Source organism: Eumetopias jubatus, unplaced genomic scaffold (assembly GCF_037043125.1).
Source record: "Eumetopias jubatus isolate StellerSeaLion01/CBP00866 unplaced genomic scaffold, mEumJub1_p1.0 scaffold_11, whole genome shotgun sequence".
Lineage (NCBI taxonomy): Eukaryota > Metazoa > Chordata > Mammalia > Carnivora > Otariidae > Eumetopias > Eumetopias jubatus.
The window spans coordinates 54,598,990-54,611,218 of record NW_028274817.1 but is presented as its reverse complement, the minus strand read 5'-3'; the positions used below and the strand labels follow the sequence as shown (position 1 = coordinate 54,611,218).

The 12,229-nt window shown below is 33.4% G+C and overlaps 1 protein-coding gene and 1 non-coding gene across 3 annotated transcripts in view; one reads left to right on the top strand and one right to left on the bottom strand.

Annotated features, from left to right (window-relative positions):
- The window catches only part of KLHL4 (kelch like family member 4), a 145,497-nt gene that overhangs the window by 70,938 nt on the left and 62,330 nt on the right, over nt 1–12,229 (top strand). For both annotated transcript variants that reach the window (XM_088028974.1, XM_028101459.1), the window contains exons 2-5: nt 1,437–1,604; nt 1,992–2,128; nt 5,842–6,038; nt 11,836–12,048. In XM_088028974.1, the coding sequence (XP_087885100.1) occupies nt 1,437–1,604; nt 1,992–2,128; nt 5,842–6,038; nt 11,836–12,048 (715 nt within the window). The remainder of the gene's footprint in view (nt 1–1,436; nt 1,605–1,991; nt 2,129–5,841; nt 6,039–11,835; nt 12,049–12,229) is intronic.
- On the bottom strand, nt 3,601–3,707 carry LOC114207578 (U6 spliceosomal RNA). Its single transcript, XR_003608879.1, has one exon. It is a non-coding gene; the product is annotated as a U6 spliceosomal RNA (small nuclear RNA).

Here is a 12,229-nt window from a genome sequence, read left to right as displayed (position 1 = left end):
GAAGGCACGTGTTGTGATGAACACTGGTTTTATATGCAACTAGTGAATTGTTGAACACTCTTTCAAAAACTAATGATGTACTATATGTTGGCTAATTGAACATAATAATAAAAAAATAAAATAGAAAACAAACAAAAAAAAAGATGAAAGAGCCAAGATGTCCATCGACAGATGAATGGATAAAGAAGATGTGATATATATATACAATGGAATATTACTCAACAATTGGAAAGGATGAATACCCACCATTTGAATTGATGTGGATGAAACTGGAGGGTATTGTGCTGGGTGAAACAAGTCAATCAGAGAAAGACAATTATCATATGGTTTCACTTATATGTGGAATATAAGAAACAGTGCAGAGGATCATAGGAGAAGGGAGGGAAAACTGAATAGGAAGTAATCAGAAAGGAAGAAAAACCATGAGAGGCTCTTAACTACAGGAAACAAACTGAGGGTTCCCGGAGGGGAGGTGGGTGGGGGTGGGGTCATTGCATGATGGGCATTAAGGGGGATACATGATGTGATGAACACTGGGTGTTATATGCAAATGATGAATTATTGAACTCTACATCTGAAACTAATGATGTACTATATGTTGGCTAATTGAATGTAAATTAAAAAAAGTAAAAATTAAAATAAAATCTATTGATCTGGAAAAAAAAGAAGATGAATAAGCTCTGGGGATCTAATGTACAGCACGGTGACTATAGTTAACAATATTGTATTGTACACTTGAAAGTTGCTAAGACCCTAGATCTTAAGTGTTCTCACCACACACATGAAAAATAGTAACTATGTGAGGTGATGGATGTGTTAACTAACCTTATTCTGGTAATAATTTTACAATATATACATATATGAAATCATTACACTGTACACCTGAAACTCACACAATGTTATATATCAATTATATCTCAATAAATCTGGAAAAAAGATATAAAAGATGGAAATTGTATATTTTCTTGATGGGGCTGACATTGTAAAGAATGTTATGGAACTCTTAAGTTTGAGATTCTTCAAGAAACACATAATGAGTATTCCATGGAGAAGCTTCAGGACATAATTAAATTTGAAATGTATTTTGAATCATCACTACAATTTTATGCCTAATGGCATAATTGTGATACCAATAAAAAACAAAGAAAGAGGCTAGCATTTTGAAATTTATGTTTGTGCATATAAAAATTACCATTAGCCCTTCAATGGAACTATACATATTTATGGTTCCATTCCAAGTATTACTATGCACTATGATACTTCACTTTAATGGAAAATTAGTAATTATAGCGAAATATTTAAAATTGGAGGACAAATTTTAATTTAACTTTAATCCAGTACATTTCTTTTAGAAGTTGGTGTGTCCAAATTTCCACTGGACATTTGCACACTCACTAAGAGAATAAACCATATTCTCCCTCTTACCCACCTTTCAGATTGGATACACAAAATCCTGAAGAAATGAGTGTCAACAGATCTGAGGAGCAGTTCCATGCTATAAACCATGCAGAGCAAACTCTCCACAAAATGGAGAACTACCTGAAAGAGAAACAACTGTGTGATGTACTACTTATTGCTGGACACCTCCGAATCCCAGCCCATCGGTAAGTATCCTTATGCAGATAGATATGAGTTTCATGAGTATAGCATGTGAATGAGAATGAACTGGTCCATTGAAAACAAATTAGAATGCTGAGGAGAATATATTCTTATCTTCCTACATTGAAAAAGCATTAGCATATACGATCCATTTCCTTGTGTGATATTTAGAAGAGCCAAACTTCAGAGAAATTGATGCAAAACAGCACAAACCCTCAAAAGAAAATCAACCTACTTAATTTACCTTTCTAATTTCACTACACTTTACTAAACTCTGCAAGATTCATGCAGATAACAAACTCAGCAGTGTTACAAACTTACTGATTGTACTTCATGGTTTTCAATGAGACTACTGACTAATTTAAGTTCCTATGAAACATTCCTATTTCAAGGTTGGTTCTCAGCGCAGTGTCTGATTATTTTGCTGCAATGTTTACTAATGATGTGCTTGAAGCCAAACAAGAAGAGGTCAAGATGGAAGGAGTTGATCCTAATGCACTTAATTCCTTGGTGCAGTATGCTTACACAGGTAAAGTGGCATGTATTAAGTCATTCAATCCTCACAATAACCCTACATTATATAATCTACATTATTATTCCAACTAGAAATGAGAAAACTGAAGGATCAACCAGTTAGGTAGCTTTCCCAAGGAAGTAAGGGGCAGAATCAGAATTTAAATTCAGTAGTATAAAAGAATAAGACATAAATAATATGTTATAAAAATTTTGACCATGAGAGAATAAAGCTATTTTAACACAAAAATACAAGGACATGTCTGTCTCTCTCTTGAATGGTGTGGGTATTTTCTCATTTTTTAAATTTATTTATTTATTTATTCGTTTATTTATTAATTCATTTATTTATTTATTTAGAGTATGTGAGAGGGGAGAGGGTCAGAGGGACAGGGAGAGAGAATCTCAAGCAGACACCATGCTCAGCACTCAGAGCTCAATGCGGGGCTTGATCCTAAGACCCAGTGATCATGACCTGAGCTGAAATCAAGAGTTGGACACTTAACCAACTGAGCCACCTAGGCACCCCCATTCTCATTTGTAAAAACTAGAATTGTAGTATTCCAACTCTATATTAGAGACATAGTCTCTTCCTTTGAAATAATAAAGTCATATTTACTCAAACTATAAGACAAAGGTAACAAGATGAGTTTGGAGGCCAGTAAGTATTTATTTATATTTTCCAACTTTATTGAGCAATAATTGGCAAATATAATTTTATATATTTAGAGTATGCTATGTGATGATTTGCTATACATACACAAGTGGAATGATTACATAGATGAAGGTAATTAATGCACACATTATCTCAAATTGTTAATTCCTTTTTTTATGGCGAGAATCTTTAAGATATACTCTCAACAATTTTCAAGTATACATTACTGAATACCATATTATTAACTATAGACACCATGCTGTACATTAGATCCTCACAACTATTTAATCTTATAACTGAAAGTTTACACCCTTTGACCTACACCTCCCCAGTTCCCCCTCTCAGTCCCTAGCAACCACCAATCTACTTGCCATTTCTAAGAAATCAGAAAAAAAATAGATATATTTCCTTATCCATTCAACTGTTGAAGGACATTTAGGTTCGTTGTTTCCATTTAGCTATTGTAAATAATAGTGCAACAAACATGGGAGTGCAGATATCTCTTAAGATCCTGATTTCATTTCTTTTTTTTTCCACAGTTATATTTTTTATTTGATCATAAATTCAGTGGCGATTAAACAGTCCATTTCATTATAAAATATAATTTGCTTAACGGTTTCCCTTTTATGTTCACTTAAATTGCTCTTAGGTTTTTGCTGTTAGAAATATTACAGTATGCATTAAGATATTGGCCCATATAAGTTATTTTTTTAAATTTTTTATTGTTATGTTAATCACCATATATTACATCATTAGTTTTTGGTGCAGTGTTCCATGATTCATTGTTTGTTCATAACACCCAGTGCTCCGTGCAGAACGTGCCCTCCTCAATAAAAAATATGGAACGCTTCACGAATTTGCGTGTCATCCTTGCGCAGGGGCCATGCTAATCTTCTCTGTATCGTTCCAATTTTAGTATATGTGCTGCCGAAGCGAGCACCTGATTTCATTTCTTTGTACATATAATCATGAGTAGGATTTTTGGATCATATGGTAGTTTTATTTTTTAATTTTTTTATGAACCACTATACTGTTTTCCATAATGCTGTATTAATTTACATTCCTACAAACAGTGCATAAAGGTTCTCTTTTCTCCAAAACCTCACCAACATTGGCTATCCCTTCTTCTGATTTTGATTCACATTTCCCTGGTATTTAGTAATTTTAAGCACATTTTCATATCCCTATTGGTCATTTGTATGTCATTTCTGGGGAAAAAAAAAGATCCAGTTTACTTGCTCTTTTTTATTTTTATTTTTATTATTTGTAAAAATTTTATTTATTTATTTGAGAGAGGGAGAGGGAGAGCATGAGGGGGAGTGGGGCAGAAGGAGAGACAGAAGCAGACTCCCTGCTGAGCAGAAAGCCCAATGCAGGGCTGGATCCCAGGACCCTGAAATCATGACCTGAGCCAAAGGCACACACTTAACCCACAGAGCCACCCAGGAGCCCCTAGTTGTTCTTTTTTTAATTGGATTATTTGTTTTCATGCTATTGAATTATATGAATCCTTTATATCTTTTAGATATTAACCCCTTATCAGATATATGGTTTGCAATATTTCTCTCATTCTGTAGATTGCCTTTTCAATATATTTTATATTTCCTTTCTGTGCAGAAGCTTTTTAGTTTGATGTAGTCTCACTTGTTTATTTTAGATTTTGTGGCCTGTATTTTGGTGTATTACCAAGAAATTATTGCCAAAACCAATTTCAAGGAGATTTTTTACTATTTTCTTCTAAGATTTTATGATTTTGTTCATTAAGAAATTAATATTCTTCTGAATAACCAGGCCAAGTTTCAATGTCTGTAGCAGGTGAATCTTAGATCTGAATCTGAGAATAGTTTATAACTTCTCTGGGTCTCATAAGATATAGGCAGGTCTCTCCCTTCAAAATCCATGACAAAAAACAAACAACTCAAGAAAGTCTGCTGATGGACAAGACCCTTTCACCACATATTTTAGAGGTTGAAACAAATAAAGAGCATCTCACAGTATGTATTTACTCTTTTATTTATGCTTGTAAAACCATATAGAATCCATATTAAGGCATCTTACAAGGAGAAAATACAAAGAAATAGTTTATAGTACATATACTCCATATGAAATATCATTTTTTATAACTTACTTATACTTTGGCTAAAACAAAAAAAGGATATAACAAAATGCAAAATAACTTACATTTGCAATAAGTCATCAACAATGCTTCCTCTGAAAATTTTATATGTATGTGCATATACATATTTAAATATATATATATTATATCTCAATATAAAGGAAATAGCTTACATAGCTCTGATCTCATTCTAAAAAAAATCTCTTCACAGATATTTTCAAACAGAGCCAGTTTTTTATATCTAAGGAAATGATCATACAAACATTTATTTGAGGACTGTTAACAATATTATTTTTCTTTTGAGACGATACCAGGTATCAGTTCCAGGCATAATATCTGAGCAAATTCATCCTTATCAGCTAATAAATGCAGACAGACACACAAAAATATAGACATATAACCTCAATGCTCTACTTAGTTATCAATTTTTTTTCCATACAAATGATAGTTACCTGTATGGTCATTATACAATATGACAAAATACTCCTTGAGTCATAGTATTTACAGGTATTTATATAAGATTTATTTATTTATCTGTTTACTTATTTAATTTAGGTGAAAGAATTGTAGATTTTTTTCTTTTTTTATTTAAATTCAATTAGCCAACATATAGTACATCATTAGTTTCAGATGTAGTGTTCAATGATTGATATAAGATTTAGATGAGGTCTAAGATGACAAAGAAATAACAAGTTGCTGTTCTTTACAATAAAGGTGTTCACTGTTCATTTGCTACAGTTGTTTTTGATAATCTAGTCTGGCTACCTTCAGCCATCTTATTAATGTTATTACAGACTCCCTTGCATATGTTGGCTTTGAAAGGTATTTCCATAGTGGTTACTGTGCACTAGAAAAGATAGCCCTAGTAATGAGAGAAATTGAAAAATTCAACTAGTTAGCATATATGTGTCTTACTTTTGGGACATATAATCATTCTTTACTTTTTCAAACCATCTAGGTGTTCTGCAGTTAAAAGAAGATACTATTGAAAATTTGTTGGCTGCAGCTTGTCTCTTGCAGCTGACTCAAGTCGTTGAAGTCTGCTCCAATTATCTCATAAAGCAGCTCCATCCTTCAAACTGCTTAGGAATTCGATCATTTGGAGATGCTCAGGGCTGTACAGAGCTCCTAAGTGTGGCACATAAGTACACAATGGTAAAATAAATTGCTTCAAATTAACTTGTAGTAATATTATATTAACACAATATCTGACTTACTGACTGGTTTACTGATATGTATTTGTACATATGCATGTGTGTGTGTGTATATATACACACAGCCTTTCCAATGGAAAGACTATAATGTTGGGATAAAATTGAAGAGCAATATAAATTTATATAATTTGCAAATGACTTGCACATAATGGATATTAGATAAAAATATTTGGTTGAGCTGTACTCAAGCAAGTTTCTCATTTTTTAAACTGAAAAGTTTTAATTAAATCTCAAAGCTTGGAGAAATGAGAATACTGCAAAAAATTAAATCATTTAAGGAAATATTTCAAGTCATATCCACAGTATTAGGAAAATATACTGTCCGTGATTTCTTTTTCTTTAATGATTTTTATTTATTTGGGCACCTGGGTGGCTCAGTTGGTTAAGCGACTGCCCTCAGCTCAGGTCAGGATCCTGGAGTCCCAGGATCGAGTCCCACATCAGGCTCCCTGTTCAGCAGGGAGTCTGCTTCTCCCTCTGCCCGTCCCCCTTTCATGCTCTCCTCTCTCTCTCAAATAATTAAATAATCTTTAAAAAAAAGATTTTTATTTATTTGACAGAGAAAGAGAGAGAGAGAACACAAGCAGTGGGAGAGGCAGGCAAAGGGAGAGGGAGAAGCCTGATGTGGGACTCAATTCCAGGACCCTGTGAGAATGACCTGAGCCGAAAGCAGATGCTGAACTGACTGAGCCACCCAAGTGCCCATCCCTGATTTAAGTTTTTATTTACATTCCATTTTGTTAGCATACAGTGCACTATTAGTTTCAGGTGTACAATTTAGTGGTTCAACATGTACATACAGCACCGGTGCTCATCACAAGTGCATTCCTTAATCCCCATTATCTATTTAACCCATCCTCCCACCTACCTGCTCTCTGGTACCCATCAGTTTGTTTTCTATAGTTAAGGGTCTGTTTCTTGGTTTGTCTCTCTTTTTTTTCCCCCTGTGATCATTTGTTTCTTAAATTCCACACATGAGTGAAGGCATATGGTATGTTCCTTTCTCTGACTGACATATTTTGCTTAGTGTAATACTCTGTAGCTCCAACCACATTGTTGCAAATAGCAAGAGTTCATTGTTTTTGATGGTTGAGTAATACACACACACACACACACACACACACACACACACCATTTCTTCTTTATTCATTCATCAGCTGATAGACATTTGGGCTCTTTCCACAATTTGGCAATTATTGATAATGCTGCTATAAACATCAGGGGGCATGCATCCCTTCAAATTAGTATTTTTGTATTATTTAGGTAAATACCTAGTAGTGCAATTGCTGGATGATAGGGCTGTTCTATTTTTAACTTTTTGATGAACCTCCATCCTGTTTTCCAGAGTGGCTGCACCAGTTCGCATTCCCAACAGCAGTGTAAGAGGGTTCCTCTTTCTCCACATCCTCACCAACAGCTTTTGTTTCTTGTGCTGTTAGTTTTAACCATTCTGACAGGTGTGAAGTGATATCTCATTGTAATTTTCATTTATATTTTTCTGATGATGAGTGATGTTGAACATCTTTTCATGTATCTGTTGGCCATCTATATGTCTTCTTTGGAAAAATATCTATTCATGTCTTCTGCTCATTTTTTAATCAGATCATTTGTTTCTTTGTGCTTGATTTTTTGTAATATTAGAATTTTAGCTTCTAAAAGTGTATACATTATGATTTCTAATGAAAGTTAAATAACATTCAATAAGAAAAGGAATTCAATATAAAAACATTCAATAAGAACAAAAACTAATATATCAATATTAAGTGGAAGAGCTTAAGAACTATCAAAAGCAACTAATTCTACTGAATGGATATTTTATGTCTTAACAAAAATATCTATTTTGGTTAAAAACAACTTGCAGTTCAATCCTTTAACATAACTAACTTAAAATCCTTCTCAATTCTATAAGTAATCATAATAAATTAACTGAACATGTTTGTATGTGTTAATTCTTTTAAAATTGGATCGGATAAGACTATCTTTATTCAGTCAAGTGACAGTGACGTGAAATATAGATTGTAGGGAGACCAGAAAAAGTAGTCAGAGGATATTAAATTACCATTAATGCTAATAATTCCCTGATGCAAAGAAGAAAATGAACTTTTAGGGCACCTGTGGCTCAGTCAGTTAAGCGGCTGCTTTTGGCTCAGGTCATGATCCCAGGGTCCTGGGATCAGGCTCTCTTCTTAGCAGGGAGCCTGTTTCTCCCTCTCTCTCTCTGCCTACTTATGCGTGCTCTCTCTCTCTGTCAAATAAATAAATAAATAAATAAATAAATAAATAAATAAATAAAAATATAAATAAAATCTTTAAAAAAAAAAAGAAAGTGAACTTTTGAACCCCTGAAGCAGGAAAATTATGAGATGGATCTTTCTGTAAAATCTGATCAAAAAGATAAATCTTTCACTCTAAGAAAATTGCTATGGTTATTTAAGATTCAAAAACAAAGAGGTAAGTACATAAAAGCAAACAATAGAGAATCACATCTAAAAATAAAATTAACATTATGAATTTATGATTGAGAGGCATATAAACAATATTTTGTTAACATTTAATACAGATCTTAAATTTTTCAACTTTCCAATATTTGAATACTCTAAATTTTCCTTGTAAAACTTTCTCCCTCTTTTTCCCATCCCTGGTCATTGTTCAAAATTTGAAGTTTCAAACAAAGTCCTCAAACTATAGCATTTTGGGGAGAATTATATTATAATGGATTGAGAGTTTAACATATGTTACCGAATCATACTATTTATATTCCTATGTGCTAAATACGGATGCCATATAATCTATAGGAACATCAGTTATATAGCTCAAAGAATAATCCTACCACAAAAGCCAAACATGAAAACTACCTGTTAATTTACTTAAATTCTTAAACTAAGTATTAAGTTTCCTGTCTGTTATCTTACTCTCACTGTCAAAACACATTCTGATAAACAGCTTGAATTATTTTTGTTCCTCAAAATGAACTTGTCTTCCTTTTCTTATTATGTGGCTGAAACTGAGTGTTAAAGCAGGATTTGCAAAAAGCACATTACTGCTGTCTCACTTAACTCCCTTTCTTCAGTTATTTTAGTATCTACTATAAATAAAGCAAAGGAGGCAACGGTCTTGCTATAATAATGTTTTTGTAATACTGTATTGATATTATAAAAATACAAATAATTTTATTTTTTAAGAATAATTTTGAACTCTCGGGGCGTCTGGGTGGCTCAGTCGTTAAGCGTCTGCCTTCGGCTCAGGTCATGATCCCAGGGTCCTGGGATCGAGCCCCTCATCAGGCTCTCTGCTCCGTGGGAAGCCTGCTTCTCCCTCTCCCACTCTCCCTGCTTTTGTTCCCTCTCTTGATGTGTATCTCTCTGTCAAATAAATAAATAAAATCTTTAAAAAAAAGAATAATGTTGAACTTTCAAGACTCAATTACAAACATTTGAATATTAGACGGTGTAAAACATAATCTCCCTCCCTAATGTAAATGGGCTTCATTCAGAAATATCCTCACAGATACACCCAGAATAATGTTTGATACAAAGTCTAGACACTCCATGGTTAAGTCAAGTTGACACACTAAATTAGCCATCATAATTCTATAAATAGTAGTCTGCACTGATGAAACACTCAGCAAGTATGTTATGTTTATCTAGTAAGTTTTACAACAAAGTAAGTGTGGATTAAAAAATGAGTATCAAACCTCTTGGAAAGGTATATAGAAGAAAGTGTTTATCTTGAGATTAGAAACAAAATAATTCAAAAATAAAACAATTTAAAATTAATCTTTAAGCTTAACTAAATATTTCTCTGCAGTACTGGATATTGCAGTGCCATGTGTATACTTTAAATCAATATATATATTTTTTATTTAGACTAGGTTACTATATTGCCAAACAATTTTCAGTAATCTCATTGGGAAGTTTCTCTGGGACCATAACAAATTCTATCATAACTCTAATTTCCCGCTATATAAATTGACCATCATATAAACTATTTGAATCATTTCTTAACTTTTTAAATGCATAACCAAATTTGATAGATTTTTCTATGATCCACATTAGCCATTGAGTAGGTTTTACCGACTGGGTCAATCTCTCTCTCTCTCTCATTAGCTTTCTATTTTTCTTTTCTTTCATTGGAGAGTGGATAGAAAGGAGAATGAGATAAAGGGTTTTCCATCATATTGACAATGATATAAACTCTGAGTTTACATACACTACCAGTAATAGGTAACCATAGATTTTTAGAGTTTTATCTTTTCCTTAACCCATTCACAAAAATTATATCACTTATGAAAGGCAGTTGCAGTGTTGAGCAAAATGGAGTAGACCTAAAGACTTAAGTTTGAATCTATACTTTGCCATTTATTGCACAGGAGACCAAACAATTCACATAACCTATTTTCTCATCAGAATAATTTCACCACCTACAAGATCATATTGGTGATGACTTAATGTTTTTTTTTTTTTGACTTAATGTTTGTGAAAGTGTGATGTGCTGTACAAATGTAACATATTATTAGTTATAGTACTAGTTCCATTACTTTGCTGTAGGTGAGAGGGTTTTCAACCAGGGACATCTGCTACATTAAAAACAGTAGTCTTCTCTTAATTGTTTACCTTAGTCATGAGAGGGCTCTTCATTTAAATAGACAATTTAGCTTGGAATTTATGGTACTAGAGCTCTCTGATGGGTCTATCAAACAATGGATTTTGTATGAATAATTTTACTATTACGCTAACTCAGTTCAACAATGACTAAACTCTGAGTGGAGCTGAGGTAGTGATTTGATTTATCCAAGATTCCCCCCAATTTATTTAGAGGCTGTTTTAAGCTGCTTCAAGAATATCTCTTTATTTGGCAACATAAATTACCAACTAGACAGGTTTATCTCCATTTTGGAAGTATATCACATTTAAAACGAGATTTTTTTACTATGAAAAATGTTGAAAAAGGTAATTGTGTTGTATAGAAAAATATGCAACATTATAAATAAGAAAAAATATATAGTGGTGTTTTGATGAAAAAATTTGAAACACAGCTGCCTGAAATTTGATACTTGATAAAATATAACACTGTGACAGAAGAGAGAATTAAGGAATAATATATAAAAATTGCAAGACAATCCCATTCACCCCCCCTAAAAAATAATTCCATAAGAGTCCCTTTTGGATTGTCCTAAATCTGTGTATTATCCATTGTAAAATATAACTTTGCCTTGGTTAATAGATCATGCTTTTCCATAAGAGAAAAGAGTTTGTCATCAATCTGTTTGTCTCAACTCAAAGGAATTCAGTATGTTGCCCCCTCAAATGCACAGCCAGAGTTACCTCTCCCAGGTCTTCAAGGTAGCCTCCTCCTTGAAAATTTCCACCCTTTTTCTTAAGGGTTTTGGCTAAAGACCAACTCAACATCAATCAATTCTGGAGTCGTAAGTTGTTGCCACCCACAACAGCTAGGAGAGGAAAGCACTGGTATCAACTCAGGCACTACCCATGTGGCCTATGAAGCAATTAATCCCTTTGTGTTCCATAAATAATTCTCAGGGGAAACATTTGGCTCCTCAACTTCAGAAGACTCCCCATGCCCTCTGTCACAGGCAGCAATGACACCTATTTGTTATAAAAGCATATACCTGTCCCTCTGGTCTTTTCTGAATTTTAACAAAGCAAAATGTTCATATGTTTGTTTGGTTAAGACATTTCTAAAGTACAAAGTTTCAATAGAAAATCTTTCTTTTCTAGGAACACTTCATTGAGGTAATAAAGAACCAAGAATTCCTCTTGCTTCCAGCTAATGAAATTTCAAAACTTCTGTGCAGTGATGACATTAATGTGCCTGATGAAGAAACAATTTTCCACGCTTTAATGCAGTGGGTGGGGCATGATGTGCAGGCTAGGCAACGAGACCTAGCAATGTTGCTTTCTTATATCAGACTGCCATTACTTCCACCACAGGTATGGAAATTTACCCAGGTAACATATAGTTCTAAACTACCACTAAACATAAATCCATTCTTTTTTTGTTTAATTTTATTTTATTCATAGGATTTCTGTTAACTGGAGTGTATAGTATTTGTCTCACAGAAGGACATATCCAACCTTCAATTAGCACTATTTATGATGCAGAGAAAACAAG